Source organism: Alternaria infectoria, assembly GCF_024043175.1.
Source record: "Alternaria infectoria strain BMP 0036 chromosome Unknown scaffold_3, whole genome shotgun sequence".
NCBI classification, from domain to species: domain Eukaryota; kingdom Fungi; phylum Ascomycota; class Dothideomycetes; order Pleosporales; family Pleosporaceae; genus Alternaria; species Alternaria infectoria.
The window spans coordinates 868,016-887,556 of record NW_026250692.1 but is presented as its reverse complement, the minus strand read 5'-3'; the positions used below and the strand labels follow the sequence as shown (position 1 = coordinate 887,556).

The window sequence follows — 19,541 nt, the reverse complement described above, 5'->3', positions numbered from 1 at the left end:
CAGCTGTGGCATGACCTGGAAAGGCCTAAAAATAGCGATAGATCGTACTCTATAGAGCGTTGATTTGGCGAAACGTGGGACCGTCGGCAGAATTAAAGTGCACGTTGTTTGGCTAATTGCTGGATATTTGATGTGATCGTGACATGCATGCGAACAACCGAGAAGTCCGGGGTCGCTAACGCAATGCCCTTGCAGCTTCATATAAGACGGATCCAGCTCTACATCGCCCAACGTATTCAAAACGTTATCTGTACACCGTACTCGCCTGGTCTGGAGGCGGACATGCTTGGCGCTTTTTTGTCCAGACTAAAATGGCAGGCGAGGATTTCAACACTCGCATTGGGAAAGGTGAAAGCTGGTAGCGACTTACTCCAGGGTACCATACAGTCCATCTACGCTCCAGATCATCTATGTTTAGACAAGACGAGATCAGTCTTGTAGATACTCGTACTGATAACGTTCTTGGCAGATTTTAGCCAGTGTGGCATCTGCTTGAAGCCAACCATACTTTCCTGCCGGTAGCCGACGTAGTCTTGATAGATGCATGCCTGGCTGATGAAGAACCCAATGCAGGCACCAGCTGATATTTTGTGTTTTGGCGAGGTGTCCAAATGCTCGCACAATTCGTGTTGCATGCACGTGGTATGTAACGTCAAAGTTTTACCCATCCGCCGGGGGATCCAACAGCTTGTCCAGAGGCCATTTGCGTATTGCCCTTATGCTGAGTGGGGAGACGTGACCCGCTTCATACATCTCAAGACCAGCCCAACCTATCATTGCAGCATTGTCGGTGCAGAACTTGGGCGGTGGAAAATGCAACTCAACATCCGGATAACCATGGGCGCAAAGCGTCTTCGCAAGTCTTACAGCCGTTAGCATCCCAGTCGACGAAACTATGTGTTCTCGCTACTGCAGGCAGACTTACATGTGCCGGAGAAACGAGTTGGCAGCCACGCCACCAGCCATGACAACCGCAGGCACGGCTAGAGTATCTTCTTGAGTCTGCAAGCCTAGAACTACTCGGGAAGCGACATGCTCAAAAGCTGCGCGCATGGTCTCGCGTGCAAGGTCCATGCGCTCTTCAAGGCTAACGTCTGCCGCCGTTCGCTCGACTTTGTTGAATTTTCTAGTGACCGGATCCATACCAAATCGAACGATGCGCTCAACCATTGTCGTAATACCTGAAAAGCTCAGCTCAAGACTGTTAATCTTGACACCTCCACCTGATTTAGTCAGGGGCCGATTGAGTGCCCAGCCCCATTTTGTCGCGCTCTTCTGCATGGCGTCTTCATGATTCAACGGAACTTCGTACCAATTGTATAGGTGTCCATGAGCATCCAAGTATGTCTTGGCTGAATAAGTTGGTGGCTTCGTTACATGGGTTGATGCGTCGCCAGATATTGACTTGCGGGAGCGATCGGGCAACGAAAATGCCTCGAGGAGCGCTCCATACATGGTGCTCTTTGATGTTTCTAGTAACTCTGTAGGCAGCACTACACGAGCGATCTTGTCCAAGCACTCTCCCACAGCAATGTCATTTGTAGAACCCAGCACGCGGTGGTCCGTCAAAGACGCCGAGTGTATGAGCAGTGTATGACCACCTGAGGCGAGGACGGATAGAAACGGAAACTTTGGCGCGGTTTGTATCGACGTCGAATCGTAGATGGCGCTGTGTTCAGGCTCGATGTGGGCTTCGAGGGCGTTGACCATACGTGGCGTAAGCGCATGAGCCTGCATGTGGTGAACTCCGACGAGAGGTTTCTAGTATCGCTATCAGCAGCAAGTCCGTAGAGAGAAGCTCGCGCAGTACCTGCCATGCTACAGCAAGTCCCTTGGCGGTATCAAGACCCGTGAAGAGATTGCTGCGCATGCCTGGCCCACGAGTGACAGACACAAAATCAGGTAGCCTTCGTGTCGCGAGATCGACTGTGCTTGCTTGCGCATCTTCCAGAGAAGTCTCTCCATCGCGCATCGGCAGAGAGCGCATAGCTTCATGGAGAAGCATGGCCAGGTTCTCTTGGTGCGACAGAAGGGACACCAGCGGGTGAACGCCCTGATAGACGGCATTGTCCGATGTCACTTTCTTGTGGAAGTGTAACTGCGCTGTCGTCCGGCCGTGCCGCGTCTCTTTTTCCACTATGGCGACCGAGGTATCATCGCAAGACGTCTCGATGGCCAGCGTCATCAGACAGCGGCGAGGCCTCCATTGCGGGGGCGGGAGGATTCGCGATCGGGCGACGGCTTGGAGCGTTCTGCATCGAGGTCGCATGCCTCGCAGGTCGGCAAGTGCTTGGTGTGGGCGAGACGTGGTGTTGATGCACAATTCTGCATTACCGGCGGAAGGGTTCCGAGCGGCCTGGGCCCTGTGACGTACTGGCTAGCACCCGAAGCTTCGAGCCTCACATGCCAACACGCCCATTTGACATCACCTGAGTCGTCTCCCCTAATCATCTCGACGATGCGACTTACACCCGACGCCTCTCCCCCCCATGGCTGACGTAGACAAGAAGACGGATGGCCCCGAGCCATATTCCTCTACGGGCTTCGACTTCACCCTATTGCCAGACTACGCGAACGACTTCGTCGAAGAAGACCATTTTATCGAATTCGAGAAAGCCCTCGCTGCGCCTGAGAATTCACCATCCACCGAAGACCTCACGGCTCTGCCGCCCGATCGAACCTTCATCTCCGCCCAAAACGACTGGCGGCCCGTCCACCAGCGCGTCAAGCGGCGCAAGAAGAGCAAGGCGCCCCCGCGACGCGGCAAGGACGAGACGCGCGAAGGCTTCGTCTATGTGCTACTCAAGTGGCCGCTGCTCCTGGTCGTGCTGGGGTGGCTGTTCTTCCTCAGCATCGCCTACGTCTTTACTCGCCTGTACATATACCTATACGAGCACTGGATCACATGGCGAGGCACACGGCAGAGACTACGTCAGCGGCTGCAGGATGCGCGATCCTACCAAGAGTGGATTGAGGGCGCAAAGGAACTCGACGCATACCTGGGCAACGAGTCGTGGAAGGAGAAGGCCGACTATGCCTACTACGACAGCAAGACGATTGCAAGAGTACACCAGCAGATGGTCAAACTGCGGGAAAAGGCCGAAGCAGAAGAGAAGAGCGGGCCAGGATCAAAAGCCTCACAAGGCCAACACACGGCTGTCGAGGACCTTCGTGCGCTCCTAGAAGGTAAGCGCCCCGTCTTTCCCACGCCGCAGAACACATCTAACGTCGCATTTAGCCTCCATGAAGAACAACTTCGTCGGCTTCGAGAACCCCCGACTGTACAGCGAGACGTACTACGGAACCAAAGACCTCGTCCAGAAATTCGTCGACGAAGCCGAGACGTCGCTCACTTTCCTCCTGCAAACCACACAGCTCGATGCAGAGAACAAGCGCGCCCTGTTCAAACACCTCGGCAGCAACTTTGGTCGCACTGCGCTATGTCTGTCTGGAGGAGCGACATTTGCATACTACCACTTCGGTGTGGCCAAGGCTCTCATGGATGCCGAATTGCTGCCTGAAGTCATCACTGGTACATCTGGTGGAGCTCTCGTGGCTGCACTGCTTTGCACGAGGACCGACGACGAACTCAAGAAACTGCTCGTACCCGCTCTGGCTCATCGCATCACGGCTTGCCACGAAGGCATTCTTACATGGTCAAAGAGATGGTACAAGACTGGAGCGAGATTCGACAGCGTCGATTGGGCAAAGAAGTGCGCCTGGATGACTCGTGGCAGTCTGACGTTCAAGGAAGCATATCAAAGGACTGGACGTATACTAAACGTCTCCTGTGTGCCCTCCGACCCCCACTCTCCGACCATCTTAGCCAACTACATCACGGCTCCTGACTGTGTTGTCTGGTCAGCAGTTTTGGCATCTGCGGCCGTCCCTGGAATTCTCAACCCAGTGGTACTCATGAAAAAGAACAAGAACGGCACTCTTTCACCCTACTCTTTTGGACACAAGTGGAAGGATGGAAGTCTCCGGACGGACATTCCACTGAAAGCGCTGAACCTCCACTTCAACGTCCGATTTTCAATCGTCAGCCAGGTCAACCCTCATATCAATATCTTCTTCTTCTCATCCCGAGGCTCGGTTGGTCGACCTGTCACTCATCGCCGTGGACGCGGATGGCGAGGTGGTTTCCTTGGTTCCGCCACAGAGCAGGTACGTCAACCACACAACGGACTCTCAATACGCATGCTAATCATTTGATTCAGTATCTCAAGCTCGATCTCAACAAATGGCTAAAGGTGCTTCGCCATCTCGAGCTTCTACCGCGACCACTAGGCCAGGACTGGAGTGAACTCTGGCTGCAACGCTTCAGTGGAACCATTACCATCTGGCCCAAGTCCATACCTTCAGACTTTTTGTATATACTCACGGACCCAACCCCAGAGCGACTAGCACGCATGATACATGTTGGCCAACAGTCGGCTTTCCCCAAGCTGAAGTTCATCGCGAATCGTGCCAAGTTGGAATATGCCATTCAAGAAGGAAGACGGAGATTCAGACCTCGTGGGGCACGCGATGACGATATTGTCAACACTCTCAGCGAAGAAGACCTTCGTAGCTTGCTCAAGCGCACTGGAAGCGATGGCCCTGACGGTGAGGCTCTATACCCAGCTTCAGAATCAGAGTCCTCCTCCACTGCAGGACCATCGCGGCCTAGCTCGCCCGTGAATCTCCCTCTTGGTCTTACATTCGCGCGTAAGAAGAAGAACGCGCCAGCTGATCTAGCAAACACTGCTGAGAAGCCAGACGCCCCCGACAGTCCATCGTTGGGAAAACGATTGAGCGGATGGTGGTCCGCTATGTCGCCGCAAGCCACAACACACTCCACAGCCCTCAGAGCTCGTCCCCGTGATTCGCCATTCAGTCACGATCGTCCTAATTCGATGTTCGAGTTCCGACCAAGCGGCGACATTATAGATGTTCCTACGGGAAGAAAGCAGAGTAGGGTTTTCGACGATTCGGATGATGCCGAGGGAAGCCAAGATGTATCAAGGCGCAGACAGCAGCACAAAGGAGGCATGTTTGGAGGCGCCGATGCTGGTATGAAAGACGCTGAGGATCATGGCGAGGCAGCAGATTTCGGTGATGACGAGGGAGACCGAGACGAAGTGCAAAATGTTGGAGTGGGTCTTGGTCTCGAGGGGCAGGGTTTATAGATTGCCTTCCTTCACCTTATACCTAGATTAGAATGTAAAAATATTAATGGCAAAGTTATTTATCTTCAGCTTATGACACACTTCTGTTAAGACGGCGAAAGCCGTATAGAACGTAGAAAGTGTGTATAAAGGCATGATCTAGCATCATCAATCATCTTGTCTCATAATGATCTTTCTATCTTTTCTTAAGACTTATATCTCGCACATGTCCGGATGCTCTCGCGATGACGCTAGCGCTTACGCACGTGATCGTCGCGTTTGGCAGGCTTGGCATGTCGTCATCGAGAACACGCTCTGAACGCGCGATCACACGGCAGCCTGCGCCCTTCAGAAATAAACTCGACGACCACTTCCACCCCTCCAAACAGATGGACAACGCCCCCAGAAGAGCGCCATGGGTGTCACTGGCCTCTGGACCGTTCTGCAGCCCTGCGCGCGGCCGATCAAGATCGAAACGCTGAACAAGAAGCGCCTCGCCGTCGATGCCTCCATCTGGATATACCAGTTCCTCAAGGCCGTGCGCGACAAGGAAGGAAACGCTTTACGGAACAGCCATATTGTCGGTTTCTTTCGCCGAGTATGCAAGCTTCTCTTCATCGGCATCAAGCCCGTCTTCGTCTTCGATGGCGGCGCACCGGCGTTGAAGCGACAAACCATCAACAACCGCAAGTCGCGACGTGAAGGTAGACGAGAAGATGCGGTCCGGACAGCTGGAAAGTTGCTGGCTATACAAATGCAGAGGGCTGCTGAGGAAGAAGAGAAGAGGCGGAAGGAAGCTGCCAAGCATCCAAGAGAGGAGCCACCGCAACAGGAGGAAGAGATACCCGATAATCTGGTCTATGCGGAGGAACTTCTGCAGACGCCCCAAGAGCGAACAGAGAATCGAACCTTTAAGAAGAAGGATCAGTATCACCTTCCAGACCTCGGCAAGTCCATGTCTGAAATGGGGGCTGCGAATGATCCCAGAGTCATGTCGCTCGAAGAGCTGGAGGAGTACGCACGCCAGTTTGACAGAGGCGAAGATATCAACGTCTATGACTTCTCCAAGATTGACTTCGATGGTCATTTCTTCCAGAGCCTGCCTCCGGCTGATAGGTACAATATCTTGAACGCAGCCAGGCTACGAAGTCGACTCAGGATGGGACACTCGAAAGAACAGCTTGATGCAATGTTTCCAGACAGGATGGCTTTCTCCAAGTTCCAAATCGAGCGTGTGCGCGAACGTAACGAACTTACGCAGCGATTGATGAACCTCAACGGGATGAACGACGATGCATTTGGCGCAGGCGGATTCAATCGCGTTGCGGGCGAGAGAGATAGGGAGTATGTCCTTGTCAAGAACGACGGAGTGGAAGGTGGCTGGGCCCTCGGAGTCGTGCTGAACAAGGAAGAGGGCAAAGCTCACAAGCCGATTAACGTGGATCTACCAGAGCGTCCTGCTGAAGAAGAACAAGAATGGGAGGACGATGAAGACTTCGAGGACGTTCCCATCGAGGGCCTGAACAGGCTGCCAAAGCCCAAGGGGGGCTTGAGCGCCCAAGAGAAGGAGGGCCGTGAGTTCATCGCGAACGAGCTTGCGACACGACGCAGAAACCTTTACAAGTCGAGGAAAGAGAAGCCAGTACAGTCTAAACCACAAAGGGCTACCCCAGTCAACCAGGATCCAGACTCGTTGTTCCTTGCGGATGATAACGAAGAAGAGGAAGACTGGGAGAACGTTCCGATGAACGGTGCGAACGATGTGGATGATGCAGCAGATGACGTTGAGAACGAGCAGTTACAGCAAGCCATTGCCTTGTCAATGCAGCCCGAGAAGCAAGCGCTTGCTGAAGAATCTGACGACGATCCAGTGCGTGAAGTTTTTGAACAGAAGCGTGCCGCCGAAGCGAATCCTTTCGCTGGGACGAAAGGTTCTGGAATGGCTATCGCAAGGCTTGCCAATAAACGCAGTAACAAGCTTGCTCCAAAAGGCCCTTTTGAAGGAAGCGACAGCGAAGAGGACATGGACTTGCAGGCTGCACTAGCGGAGTCTCGGAAGTCCAAACGTCCAGTTAAGCCAAGGAAATCGTCATTTACACACCAGGATCCAACACCAGCACCCGCTGTCAAGTCTGCGCCAAAGCCGAAGAACGCTGCCGGTTTTGATGGGCCGCTACCCTTCGAAAGACTCAACCTAGGCAATTCTCTTTTAGGCAAGAAGAAAATGGACAAGCTCGAAGAAGACAACGCAGGCGGTTTCGAAAAGGACTATGGGCAAGATAAGAAGGATGCCGCGCCACTTCCACCGTGGTTCAGCGGCCAAAGAGATATCGCAAAAGAAGTGAATGCTCAACGGCAAGAAGAGAAGGAACAGTGGGAAGAAGCGCGTCAGGAGGAGAAGTCCAGATTCCATTTCCAGCAGCTCCCAACCCTCCGAAAGCCAGAGATCAAAGAGGTTATCGATTTGGATGCGCCCGCTAGCCAGAATCAGGAGCAAGTGATTGCAATCGATTCAGACGACGAGGCTGATGCACAGATGGAAGACGTTCCAATTGAGGATCCCAAATTGAGGATGGGCGATCTCGCTGACAAAGTCAAAGCGGAGCCTCCTAAACCGCTTTCTCCGCAGCAGAAGTCGCCTCCCCGTCAAGATCCTAGTCTGGTGAAGAAGACTCCATTTGCGGATGATTCCGATGATGAGCCAGTGGATTGGTCTGAGAGCGAGCCTGAAGACGAGAGACATGTACAGCAGAAGTCGACCACTGACGGGAAGTCAGAGCTAACAGTTGTGCACCCTCTAAGGTCTCCGTCCGAAGAATCTGAAGAGTTTGAGGATGTACCCATGCAAACAGAGACAGCCGATTTGACTGAACCTACTAAGTCGGCATCGCCAGAGTTTGAAGACGTGCCTATGCAAGGCGAGCCTGTTGCAACAGCAGCTGTACAACCAAAGTCACCATCGCCAGTGTTTGAAGATGTTCCCATTCGCCAGGAACGACCACGTCGACCACCAAGGGAACTATCGCCTTTACAAGGTCCAGACGATCTGACAAAGCCTATCGTCCCTCACAGTGGCGTAGCAGATGACAGCGCACCTCTAGAAATGCCTGAAGGTAACGACTCGGATCAGTACTCTGATCCTGAGGACGAAGAACTCTTCGCATCTCTAGCGAAAGAAGCAGAAGAGCATGCGCGATTCGCTCAAGAACTGTCCAACAACACTGCAGCCAGGGTGAATTTCGATGACGAGCTCAAACAGCTTCGCGCACAGCAAAAGAAAGACCGTAGAGATGCGGATGAAGTCACCCAGACCATGATATCCGAGTGTCAGCACTTGTTAACTTTGTTCGGACTGCCGTACATCACAGCGCCTATGGAAGCCGAAGCGCAATGCGCTGAACTGGTCACACTTGGCCTTGTGGACGGCATCGTGACCGACGACTCTGATACCTTCCTCTTCGGCGGTACGCGTGTCTACAAGAACATGTTCAATGCAGCCAAATTTGTCGAATGCTACCTCGCCCAAGACCTCACCAATGAATTCAGCCTCACACGGGAGAAGATGATTGCAATTGCCCAATTGCTTGGCAGCGACTACACAACAGGCATTCCAGGCATCGGGCCCGTAACCGCGCTAGAAATCCTCTCCGAGTTTCAAGACCTAGAGTCTTTCCGAACCTGGTGGGATGGCGTCCAAAGTGGGACTATCAAGAAAGAAGAAGACGCAAAGAAACCGTTCCGAAAACGGTTCCGCAAGAACCAGGCTACCAAACTCTTCCTACCACCAGGCTTCCCAGATCCTCGTGTAGCGGAAGCTTATCTTCATCCCGAGGTTGACAGTGACCCTGAGCCGTTCCAATGGGGCGTCCCCGATCTGGCTGCTTTGCGTTCTTTCTTGAGTTCTCAGATTGGATGGAGTCCTGAGAGGACGGATGAGGTGCTTGTCCCTGTTATCAAGGATATGAATCGCAGGGAGAAGGAGGGCACGCAGGCGAATATTACTCGGTTCTTTGAGGGGGGTGTCGGGGCTGGTGCTTTTGCGCCGAGAGTAAGAAATGCAGAGAGCGGGCCGAGTGGGAAAAAGAAGGGTACTGGGGCGGCTGGAAAGAGATTGGGTGCTGCGTTGAATCGATTGGCGGGGAAGGATGGAGAGGCAGGAGATGGAGTGGCGACTGCAGGTGGAGAGGCAGAAGCTGCGCATGAGACGACTACTGGTGGAACAGGCAGGAAGAAGAGGAAGGCTGCAAGTAAGCCTGTGTCGTTGGCTGAAAAGGAGGATGGAGATGCGACTGCCAGTGTTGAGGAAGAGGAAGAAGATGAGCTTTACAAGGAGCCCACGGCGAAGAAACCAAGGAAGACGCGGAAGGGGAAAGCAGCCAAGTAACTGGGAACAATCTCGATATCATCTATCATTACATCTACCAAACCCATATCTTACACAATATAACGTCCCTTCCAAAGTCCTCATAACTTTACACTCCCGCCCTCGATCTTCTTCAAGTCCTCCATCGTAAACCTCTTATAAGTCCCGTCCCTCAACCAATACAACGTATCCCCCTTCTCCTCTACAAACCTCGGATCAATCCCCTCCTTCTGCAACTCAACCTTCTGTTGCTTATTAGTCCCCGTCAACTGCATCTCCCTGGTAACTCTGATCCAAACAGGCACCGCAAACGCCGGCAATTCCCTCTTAACATGCTGCGCCAGCTCCGCAAGCAACCTCTCCCCCACCTCACCAACCCCCTGCTCAAACACAACCGCCGCACACCCCGCGCGCCCATCATGTCCCGGAACACTAACACCGTATACATTCGCCTCGGCAACACTGTCGTGTTTGCCCACAGCCTCCGATACCTCAGCCGTAGACACATTCTCCGCTTTCCAACGAAACGTATCGCCAATGCGATCGACGAACCAAAACCTGCCTTCCGCGTCCCAGCGCATGAGATCGCCAGACCGGAAATACGCATCCCCTTTCGCCTTGACATCGCGAATAATCTTCGAGTTGGTCGCCTTCTCATTGCCGTAGTAGCCTTGGAACCCGTCTTTGATATTGTCTGCATCCAGTTTACCGAGTAACTCGCCGGGCTCGTTGTAGTCGCTGATGTGGCACAGACCGGTTTTGGGGTCGCGGAGGGGCTCCGGGGGATCAGCGTTGGGATCCATACGCACGAGGGTGAGTTTGCGCGTCATGAGGAAATTGGCGAGGAGGCCGTTGCGGGCGATTGCGCCGCTGGAAAAGGAGTTTGAAGAGCAGTTGAAGAGGCCGCCGGGGGCTTCGGTTGCGGCGTAGAATTCGTAGATGGTGCTGATGCCGAAGCGTTCCTTGAAGGGCTCCCAGACGTCTGGGCGCAGGCCGTTGCCAAAGGCGGCGCGGAGGTGGTGTTGTCGGTCGAGGGGCGAGGGCGGCGCGGAGAGCAGGTAGCGACATGTTTCGCCGACGTAGTGCAGGATTGTGGCGTGTGAGGAGCGGATCTCGGGCCAGAAGGTCTTGTGGGAGAATTTCTTGGATAGGTGGATTGTACTGCCCGCGCGTAGGACGGCGCAGGCGCCCAGGACGGAGGCGGAGCTGTGGTAGAGGGGCATGGAGGTGTAGACGATGTCGTTCTTTAGTGACATCCAGCTTGCGGCGAACTTTGCGCCGCCGCCGCATTTGCCCCAGGACATTACGGCGGGTTTGGGCAGGCCCGTCGTGCCGGACGTGTAGATGAGCATGGCCATGCTGCTGCGCTTTTGGTCGGAGCGAGCCGAGTCGGGGAGGCGCGTCGGCGGGTGCGTGAGGATGGTCGAGGTCAGGGCGTCGTCGAAGAAGATGATTTCGAGGTTTCGCTGCGCAGTCAGAGGCTCAGAGACGGCGCCTGCTTCGACGGCGGCTTGGGGAGTCTGTGTCTGGTTCTTGACTGATTGTGGGACGTCGGACGGTTCCTGCTCAAACGTGTATTTGACCTTGTCTGCGTGGTGGACGCGAGTGAGGCCATGCTCCTTCAGCGCGTCTTCGCTGAACTTGTCCCTGCTCTCCTGGTCCACCAGCACCAGGCGCGCGGTGCTCGTCTTGACCGTATGAACCAGCGGCTTGCCGGAGAGGTTGTAGTTGATAAAGGCGGGCTTCGCGCCAATGCTCCAGAGGCCAAACCAGACCCAGATGAAGACGTCCGAGTTGACAAAGTCCATTGCGACAATCTCATCCTTGTCCACGCCCTTGCTCTTCAGCCAGTTCCCGTACCGCAGCACCACGTCGTAAGCCTGCGCATACGTCCATGTCTTGCCCTGGAAGATGATCCACGCATGGTCTGCGCGCGAAGAGGAGTGGGCATGCGCCTCGAGTTCGTAGAAGAGGTTCAGCGTGTCGCGTCGTTCCTGCTGCGCACCGACGATGCTGCTGCCGATGAAGGAGGACAAGAGGGGCCAGTCGTAGGTGAAGCCATGGCGGCCATTAAGATACGCGAGACCAGCTGCGGCGGCGGGCAGCGCAAAGGGAAGAACTGGCAGGTGAATGTGTCAGCGAGCTGCGCCGTGTGGTTACAGGCTGACGCGAGATTACCTGACATAACCGGTAGCCAATAGATTTGGAGCCACAACGAAACGTATAAAAAATGCTACAATCGCGCAATATCCAATATTCGCATAGACAACAGATGAGACTTGATCAGATACAATCCACTCATCAACTTTCCGCGACACCCCGTTGTCGCCAGCTAGTGACGTTTGACCACACAGCTAGCGGCAGTGGGCACCATGGGAGCTGTGGAGCCGAGGCATTTAGGGGCACCCCAGTCGTCTCTCGAGTAAGCCTTCCCACCTACCCTCCTCTATCCTGAAGTGGCTGCATTCCCCTCATCGCCCAGACATGGCCAACCTCTTGCGTTGCCCATAGAAAGCCACATGCTGCTCAACGTCGGTGGCATGTGAAGTATAGTAAACTATCGGCAAGACGATGGCTGCACGTCACGTCTGGAAACTTTGACACGCACAAAGAAGACATGTCAGTATGATAGTCAAACAATCTCAAGCAGGAATTCCGCTTGCGGCAGCCACCGCAGCTGTTTGCTTCAGGTGGCCTTTGTCCAGTACTCAGCCATCATGACAAAGACGCCTACAGACTACTGCACACCCAAACGCCGTCCGGCATCATGGCAAGAGACGTATCGGCTTTCCACTTGATCAGGTTCAAGAGTCGTCTGAAGCATAGACGTCTTGGTATGTTTGCTACCTGCATGAACGAAATGTCACCTGCTAATGCGCTCAAGTGTACAAACATTGTCACAGACCAAGACAGGCGCTTCCAGTAGTATAATGGCTTCCGCAAGTCACAACTTTGAGATGGCCCTATCCCCAGATCTCATGGATATCTCAGCTTTCGAAAACGTCCCTCCAGTTAGCGAGGAGGAGCCGACACAGCGAGAGATCAACGACAGACGATTAGCTCAAGCGATCCGCTACCTGGATAACGAAGGAGGCGATGACACTGATAGCACTTACATAAATCACGTTGAGAGGATCGACGAGGATCTCCTCCAGCGACTTCCTCCGCAAGAGCGCAACTTCGACGACCAGCTGTATGAGCGCGCGCAAGCTATGATTCGTCAAGCGCGGCTCGAATATGAGGAAGAGGTTGCGCGAGAAGATTCATCGTCTTCGTTAGGCGGGGATTCCCCTAGGTCGATGATGATAGAAGACGTACCAGACTCCTACACGCCTTCTGCAGCGCAAGCTCTTTATCGAAGAGGCGATACACCGGACGAACCTCAGCCCATGCCCCGCAAACAAGTGCCTGCGGCAGAAACAAAGGTACGGCGCGAGGAACGGTTCAAGTACAGTGGCCCGAACAACGAACAGGAAAAGTGGCACAAAAACTATCCAGCCTCGCTGCCGTTTCCAGAGACTTTCCAGATGGCGCATTGGGAGAGTCTCAAGATTGACTTTGATCTTTCTGAGTCTGGCAAGAAAATGAAGGCAGAGGGCAAGATTGTCGAGACCAACATACCTTTCGATCGCCCTGAATTGGAGCAGTACAAGAACCTCCCGGTATACGAGTCTGGGTCACGCTTCAAGCTTCCGATACCCAGTGCCGAAGTTCAAGAGGAGATCAGCAAATTGGGAACTCCTGGAAGCCTGGAAGAGGTTGTGGAAGAAATGAACCAAAATGATGATAAAGTGCGCGCCGGCAACTATAAATATGCGCCACGAGTCTTCCTGGACAAATTCTCCGCAGGAACTCAAGGTGAGCAATGTAGTTTTCTTTTGGATGTGTCTCGCTAACATTAACCTAGTAGATCCTACAACGATCCGCGATGCTGTCAACACGACACCTGTCAAGTCTCGTACCGGTGCTATTAGCCGCAGTATTGATCAGCCACGCCTAGAAGACGAGGATGCGCATGCTATAGGGGACAAAGCTCGTGCGGCACAGTCGGCAGCTCGCATAGCTCGTGAAAAGGTCCGTAAGGCAGAAGAAGCTCTCAACGCAGCAAAGCAGGCGAACCTGGAAATACCTACACGAGCCCCACAGACTACGTCACCTGTCGCTAGGAAGCTCAATCGAGAGCGCGCGACATCCCTCGAGCGTAGCCCGAGACGCCAAAGCGGTGTCAGTACTGCAGCTCCCAGTCCTGCATCGCCGACTAAGACTAGTATGCATCCACAGGTAGTCATTCCGAAAAGGCGAAATGATCGTCAGACAAAGTCTACCCAGGCTTCACCTCCCAAGACGCAGCCTACCCCAGGTCAGACCAACGTCGCTACCCCCAAGACTTCCACCAAGAAACAGCCCAAGCGTAAACGCAGTCTCAGCGAACTAAACTACACCCCCGAGACCAAGCGTTCCAAATCCATCGTCTCTTCCTCACGGAAAAGTAGCAGAACCAAGACGCAAAAGTCTCAAGGTAAAGCCGTTCACTTCCAACCCGATGGATCTGACGACTCCGACGAGCTTTCTGACGACGACCTCGCGAAGGATGTTCAGGAACTCACCACTGTTGTCACGTCCACCAAGACCAAGCCTGCTAAAAAGACTACCAAAACCACAGCAGTTACGAAGAAGATGAGCAAAGCGGCTGCAGCAGGTAAAGCGGCGCGCAAAGCGAAGGCAGGGAAAGAGGTTGTTCTTGACGACGAGCGTGTGATTCAGATGGCGAAGGAGCGGAGGTCGAAGTCGCCGGGGAGGGTTCTGAAGGGGAGTACGAGGAGTGGGGCGAAGTATTTGAAGGGGTGAGGTGGTGATACTTGGGTTAGTTGTATTGGTGGTTTAGGGCTGGGATGATGAGTTTGATAGAGTTTATTTTGTAATCATTCAATACCAAATTGTTTCTCCCTGCTCTCGAGACAACTCTTTGGGAACTTCGCATTGTTGCGAGGTAGCTTCGTCTGAGTTGTCATCCCCGCAGATGCAGCTCCGAACGATAAGCGGGGCATCACGCTAGGACAAAGACAAGTCCGGCAGCGCACGAAGAAAGAACCGCCTTCCGCCAGCGGTGCCCATGCAGCGCCGATGCAATGGTGAGTAGTCCCAAGTACCCCAGATCTTCAAGCTTGGCAGCCTTCTCATACGATCTAGAACGAATCTGGTGCCTTCCATCCGATTGCATGTGAGTCCTGTCGCAACAAGAAGTCAAAGGTCTTCGCCATCAACCAGCACTGCAACGCATCAACTAACAGACTACAGTGCGATCGCGAATTACCGATTTGCTCGCAATGTGTATCGGCAGGGACTTCGTGTCGGTATCCGCCGCTTAACAAAAGGTGTGAAGAGAGTGGTTTCTTGGAAGCGAAGCTAAGGTTGTAATAGGGGCATCCCATCGGGTTATATATCCTTCGTCGAACAGCGATTGCTCGAGACCGAGATTGTCGTGTTGGAGCTCCTTTCCACGATCTACAATTCTCAGGTACCGATTGAGATGCAACGTCTCTCTGACACAGATCGCCGTGTACTAGCAGAGAATGTGCAGAAGCAGGCCAAGTCGAACAGGATAGAAGAATGGAAGAGCTTTCCCCTCAACACGGACGAGGAACGTCTGTCTTGGTGGTCAAGAAGACAAGATCTTATAAGGAAAGGCATTGAAGCAGGCAGTAGTCACGCATCTCAGGAGAGCCCTGCGCAGACGGAACCGTGGGTCATGGAGTCGAGTCCTGTGGTGGCACAACACTATGAGGATGTGCGGTCATCAGTTGTGGACGGATCAAACCTCCCGTTTGCGCAGCAGCCTCGGTTGGCGCAAGCTGCGTGGCAGTTAGCACCAGATGTACTCGGTGTTCCAGAACCCGCGCCAGGTCTTCTTCATCAAGACCAAGACATGACGGCTATGTCGCCGCGAGGAAATTTAGGAAACGAAGCGTATTCGACAGGCGATGGCAGACCAGAGCCTGTTGCACCTTCGGTGGGCACGTCGCTTGACTCGCGTCCTCCAACTACAGAACAATGGCGTAAATATTTTTAAGATTGTACGAATCTTTGGGATCCTACGTGTATTTTTCCCATGTTGAAACGTGTTATGAAAACAGCATGTAGCAAGTAAAGCACACATTGACAGTGAATTTGCAACGCGAATTGCAGGCCGAGAAACTGACTCGCGTGGCACTAACGCCATGAGGCTGCCAGGGTTCATAGCTTGCCAAGCGTCATCTTCGTTGCGTCTGTCAGCTCAACCACCAGCCTCTTCTATTTCCATCAGCCACCCACAACTGCAGTGTATGACCGTCGCCGCGGCGATATCGATCCCAGTACAACTAAAGCTTGATATCCAAGCTTCATGTGTAGTGCATCCTCGGATAGATGATGGCCGAAGCCAATGCGAGGTCCAACAAGCGACAGGCTCTTCATGATGAGTCGGAATCTAACACAGCGGTGCCCGATGTCGGGGCGGTAAGGAAACGTAGAGCATTTCTTCAGACAATGGGCCAGCAGCTTCGGGAATTCGGAAACGAAGGAACAAGCCCTCAGGATCACAGTCGCAGTACATTCGGCACCAGCCCCGGCAGCAACCTCAGGCCTCCGTCCAGCGCAGGAAACATTGCCGCGAACCAGGCGTCCGTGCGTCATGTCGATACCCCAGAGAGTGATGCTGCACCCGGAGAAGATGATCAGCTACCCGCAGGTGCTGCAAAGAGTGCTTCAAGATGGCTTTGGAAAACAGACGAAGTACGCCCGCTTGCACCAGAGAGCGTCACATCAGCTATCGCATTTGATGACCTTCTCGAATGGAGTCAGTCTTACTTCGACCATTGGCATCCTGCCTTTCCGTTTCTTCATGCGCCCTCTTTACTGGATTATTTTCGTCAAATCGTGTCGAGAGGCGTTCGCATCGCATCTCAATCTACAGCAAACGAACTCCAACACATCATACTTCGCTCCATCATGTCAATCTCCATCCACGACCGGCGACAGATGAATCTTACACACAAGCTAGTGCCTACGACACTCGTATTCCATTCCGTCAACGACGCCATCAGGAGCGTCCAGTTGGTGCTGACTGAAGAGAGCTCGATCCTCTCTTTGCAGGCTCTTGTTAGCGTACAGTTGTTTTTAATTACGATGCACAGGTACAACGCGGCGTCGCGTCTGGAAGGTTTGGCCGTTCGAATGGCCTTCCAGTTGAGTCTGCATCGCTGTCCGTTACAGTTATCAATTCCAAGCAAAGAAGCTGAGCTGAGGAAGCGGCTTTTCTGGTCTGTAATATGCATCGATAGATATATATGCATCCGGCTTGGTACGCCGCTCGGCATAAGGTCAGACGAGGCAAATGTCTGCTACCCACACACAGAGCGACACCTACGGGAGCCTGAGGAAGCTGGTATGTTTGTAGCAGATTGGGTTTCAAGGGTTCTCGGCTAACTCGCCTCAAGATCGCACCCGTGATGACCGACTAGATTTATTGGACTTTCTAGCTCGCCACGCCGACATCCGTGGATCCATCATGCAAACGCGACACCAATCTATGCTGCATGGTAGCGCCGATGATGTCGATCAAGCCCTGGAAGTGGAGGCAGAGCATACTAAGTGGTGGAATATGGTCGATGAACACTTGTCTAATGACGAGCAGACGCAAACCATATCCAAAGCACATCAAGTCACACTCATCGTCCTTCGCTTCGAGTCAGTGCTTGCTCTCCATCGTTCTGTGTTAGCAACGTCTAAGAAGAATGCTGCATACAACGCTGCGCTCCAACGCTGCATATCGGCCTCGCGCTCCATCATAAATACACTACACAAAGCCCTCCGGGGTTTCGGGGCGTTCGATGGCTCACCCGGTCAACATGGTTACGAAAGAACTCCTCTGCTTTGGCCATCATTTACCTGGGCAGTGTGGATGAGTACGTTTATAATCCTGTCTGCTGCTGCGGACGGACAGGTTACGCGCGACATCGCATTCAGGCTCTCAGACCGAAGCATTCAGATTCTCAAGCACCTGGCGTTGAGGGGTACGAGTTGGCCAGACGCATGCATAGTCGCTATTCAAAACCTTGTCACACGACTCGATAAGCCATGTGGCCGCGACCTTACGAACACGTCTGGAGACAGCTCGCGGCCGGCAACTCATGCTGCTCGCAATCCTTCCACTGGCATGGATAACTGGCAAGCTCAGAGACAAGTAACAGCGAACCGTTCGGGAAATCACGTGGCCCCAAGACACAATCCAGCGACAGGCACAGTGACGCCAACAGGACAGCTCCAGAGACTCACCGATCAGCCCCATGCAGTACCATATTCCGCAAACTTCACAACCCAAGCGACAGAGTCAACCCTATCTAACGCCAACGCACAACCTGCCGATATGCAAAATGTCAACAGCCTAACATTCGACTATCTCGCCGGAGCAGGGAACTTTCTTGGTATTGCACAGCAATATTCAGACAACCCCTTACCCAACGAAGAGATCATGCATCTCTTCAACGGCGAAGACATCAATTACTGGTTCGGGAACGACCCCGCGATGACTGAAAATCCACTTTATCATGAACAAAGCTTTCATTGAGCGTCAAGATGAATACTAATAATACCAATTACATACAATCAACCCGATTTTGGCGGTGTGACCTTGCCCAGCGAGGCTGACTTGAACGCAGCATGAATCTCCTGCTCTGCGCCGTCTTGTAATGGCAAAAGTCCACTTCGCACTGTCGCGTGCTCCAAGATACCCCTCGCCACCAGACCATGTTTGAGTGCAACAGTCCCCTCCATATGCGAGCCACGATGGTAAACGTTCCTGGTGACTGGGAGCAGTCTGTCATGAACAGCTCTTGCACGAGGGTAGTCTCTCGCCTTGCCGGCTTCAATCATCTCAAGCAGCGGTTCGGGCGCGATGTTGCCGTACCCAACAAGCATGCCGTCGACGTCGAAGCATGTGTGTAGCAAGTACTCATCATGACATGTGAGGATAGTAAGGTCGGGGTTTTGCTTCTTGATAATGGGAATCTCGACGTCCCAACGGCGCATGTTGCGGACGCCGTTCTTCATAGCGATGACACCGGGCTGTGCGGCAATCTCGAGTAGCGTGTCCAGGTTGTAGGTAGCCTTGGTGTTGTCGGGATATTGGAACAGGATGAGAGGAAGTCCGGACTTCTCGTACACAGTCTTGTATCTGTCCTGGGGCGCTCCCGGCTGATATCCGAAGCGTAGCCAGCCATGGCTGGGGTACAGAAGACCCGCTTGCGCACCAGCAGCCTTGGCGCGTTGAGCTTCGAGCGCAGCCACCTCAGTGCCCTCTGTGGTGATACCAGCAATGATGGGGATCTTGTTGTCCACAGACTTAACAAAGGCCTTGATGACTTCTACTTGCTCTTCCTGGGTGAGGAAAGTGCCCTCGCCAGCGTGTCCCAGCACGACCAGACCCTTCACGCCTGGAATGCTGCCGAGCCAGGAGCCAAGACGCTGGATGGCTGCGTAGTCGACCGAGCCATCCTTGTTGAATGGAGTGACCGGCGCAGGGACGAGACCTGCGAGGTCGATCTGGGGAGCTTGCTTGACCTCAGGCATGGAACCCATTGTGGTGAGAGAAGTAGTGGGGTTTGGATAGGGAGTAAGAGTTGATTGTAGGAGAGTGGACGAGTTTGATTTGCGTTGGATGGTGCTGAATCTTGGATCGAAAGCTTGCGTTATATGTACTTCGCCCATCCATTACATGGAAATGCCGAGCGGCAAACGTTGGACGATCTCACTGCAGCATACGACTTCGTGCTAGGTCTCGAGCGCATGTTTGGCAGGCGGACTTGAGAGAGTCCGCCAAAACGCCATGATGAATCGCTCCGGTTTGCTCTTTGGAGTCTCGATGGAGTCATGCGAGTAACGGGGACTTGCAATGTTCCGACGTAGTGCCACTGGCATGAGCCGATGTGCCGCTCAGGCGTACCGGACATGTCTTTGTCCGCGCTAGCGTCTTCCAGCCGCAAGCCGCTCTC

General features: G+C 53.5%; 7 protein-coding genes across 7 annotated transcripts; 4 read left to right on the top strand and 3 right to left on the bottom strand.

The window, feature by feature from the left end:
- Nucleotides 1-921: 921 nt before the first annotated feature.
- Nucleotides 922-1,972, bottom strand: J4E92_002525 (uncharacterized protein; the record flags this gene model as incomplete). The annotated part of the gene is made up of 2 exons (XM_051493928.1): nucleotides 922-1,761; nucleotides 1,811-1,972. The coding sequence occupies 2 exons, from the start codon at nucleotides 1,970-1,972 to the stop codon at nucleotides 922-924; spliced, it is 1,002 nt and encodes a 333-aa protein (XP_051355607.1).
- A 517-nt stretch (nucleotides 1,973-2,489) lies between these two features.
- J4E92_002524 (uncharacterized protein) lies at nucleotides 2,490-5,171 on the top strand (the record flags this gene model as incomplete). The annotated part of the gene is made up of 3 exons (XM_051493927.1): nucleotides 2,490-3,186; nucleotides 3,239-4,167; nucleotides 4,221-5,171. 3 exons carry the CDS (start codon nucleotides 2,490-2,492, stop codon nucleotides 5,169-5,171), a joined length of 2,577 nt encoding a protein of 858 aa, XP_051355606.1.
- Nucleotides 5,172-5,565: 394 nt separating this feature from the next.
- On the top strand, nucleotides 5,566-9,534 carry J4E92_002523 (uncharacterized protein; the record flags this gene model as incomplete). Its single annotated transcript, XM_051493926.1, has 1 exon — nucleotides 5,566-9,534. One exon carries the CDS (start codon nucleotides 5,566-5,568, stop codon nucleotides 9,532-9,534), a length of 3,969 nt encoding a protein of 1,322 aa, XP_051355605.1.
- Nucleotides 9,535-9,614: 80 nt separating this feature from the next.
- On the bottom strand, nucleotides 9,615-11,698 carry J4E92_002522 (uncharacterized protein; the record flags this gene model as incomplete). Its single annotated transcript, XM_051493925.1, has 2 exons — nucleotides 9,615-11,632; nucleotides 11,692-11,698. The coding sequence occupies 2 exons, from the start codon at nucleotides 11,696-11,698 to the stop codon at nucleotides 9,615-9,617; spliced, it is 2,025 nt and encodes a 674-aa protein (XP_051355604.1).
- A 745-nt stretch (nucleotides 11,699-12,443) lies between these two features.
- J4E92_002521 (uncharacterized protein) lies at nucleotides 12,444-14,361 on the top strand (the record flags this gene model as incomplete). Its single annotated transcript, XM_051493924.1, has 2 exons — nucleotides 12,444-13,371; nucleotides 13,421-14,361. 2 exons carry the CDS (start codon nucleotides 12,444-12,446, stop codon nucleotides 14,359-14,361), a joined length of 1,869 nt encoding a protein of 622 aa, XP_051355603.1.
- Nucleotides 14,362-14,637: 276 nt separating this feature from the next.
- J4E92_002520 (uncharacterized protein) lies at nucleotides 14,638-15,583 on the top strand (the record flags this gene model as incomplete). Its single annotated transcript, XM_051493923.1, has 2 exons — nucleotides 14,638-14,645; nucleotides 14,935-15,583. The coding sequence occupies 2 exons, from the start codon at nucleotides 14,638-14,640 to the stop codon at nucleotides 15,581-15,583; spliced, it is 657 nt and encodes a 218-aa protein (XP_051355602.1).
- A 2,573-nt stretch (nucleotides 15,584-18,156) lies between these two features.
- Nucleotides 18,157-19,128, bottom strand: J4E92_002519 (uncharacterized protein; the record flags this gene model as incomplete). The annotated part of the gene is made up of 1 exon (XM_051493922.1): nucleotides 18,157-19,128. The coding sequence occupies one exon, from the start codon at nucleotides 19,126-19,128 to the stop codon at nucleotides 18,157-18,159; it is 972 nt and encodes a 323-aa protein (XP_051355601.1).
- Between the last annotated feature and the right edge of the window lie 413 nt (nucleotides 19,129-19,541).